At 43.9% G+C, this 1,010-nt stretch overlaps 1 protein-coding gene across 1 annotated transcript in view; it reads left to right on the top strand.

The window, feature by feature from the left end:
* The first annotated feature begins 854 nt into the window (after positions 1-854).
* The window catches only part of LOC117940539 (E3 ubiquitin-protein ligase UBR2-like), a 3,614-nt gene continuing 3,458 nt past the window's right edge, over positions 855-1,010 (top strand). Inside the window, exon 1 of the mRNA XM_034865786.1 lies at positions 855-991. Coding sequence (XP_034721677.1) covers positions 855-991 — 137 coding nt within the window. The remainder of the gene's footprint in view (positions 992-1,010) is intronic.

Below are 1,010 nucleotides of genomic sequence, written 5' to 3' on the forward strand. Positions count from 1 at the left end.
CTCTATTCATCATCTATATTAACCAACTGGTCTCTATGCTGTCTGAGTCCTCTATTCATCATCTATATTAACCAACTGACCTCCATCCTAGAGAAATATGCAGCTCCTGGTCTCACTCTACCCAACTCGGAGATCAGGTTCCTGCTTTATGCAGATGACCTGGTTCTGTATGTTCTACAGAACAGGGCCTAGGACCTGCTGGAGCATTACTGTCAGACCTGGGCCCTGGCAGTAAACACAAAAAAGACAGAGACAATGACTTTTCAGAAAATATCCAGATCTCAAGGAAACACATACAGCTTCACATCAGGGAAACGTAAATTTGACAACTGTTCAATTATCTTGGACTGAGAATAAGTTCCACTTGAAGTTTTAACCCAGCAGTAATGGAGCGGAGAGAGAAATCACGGAGGGCGTTCTATGCAATAAGTCAAATCTACATTAATATTCCAATCTGGCTCAAATTATTAGAATCTGTACTAGAGCCAGTCCTCCTCTATGGTAGTGAGGTGTGGGATCCTATTTCCTACCAGAATTCTTCCCACTTGGACAAAAACCCAGTTGAAATAGAGTTCTGTAAAATGTAAATGTGCTGTATTTATATATAAACACACATACACAAACACAAACATACACACACACACTCCGATCAGCAGAAAGCCCTGCAAGACCAAGAGCTGAGCAAAGAGAAGAGTCCCCTCACTCAGCTGGTCCTCACACTCAGTCCACTTCCTGACCCTGTTCTGCCAGAAGACCAGTCTGGGAACCAACCAATTAGAGTTAACCAAATTATAACACAACAGAAACAAAACTACATCATCGATTGGAACACACAAACAAAGGCACAAAGCAAGATGCAGTGCTACCTGACCCTAAAGAGAGAGTACCGAGTGGCGGACTACCTGACCCTAAAGAGAGAGTACCGAGTGGCGGACTACCTGACCCTAAAGAGAGAGTACCAAGTGGCAGACTACCTGACCCTAAAGAGAGAGTACCGAGTGGCAGACTAC

Source organism: Etheostoma cragini, unplaced genomic scaffold (genome assembly GCF_013103735.1).
Source record: "Etheostoma cragini isolate CJK2018 unplaced genomic scaffold, CSU_Ecrag_1.0 ScbMSFa_2725, whole genome shotgun sequence".
Lineage (NCBI taxonomy): Eukaryota > Metazoa > Chordata > Actinopteri > Perciformes > Percidae > Etheostoma > Etheostoma cragini.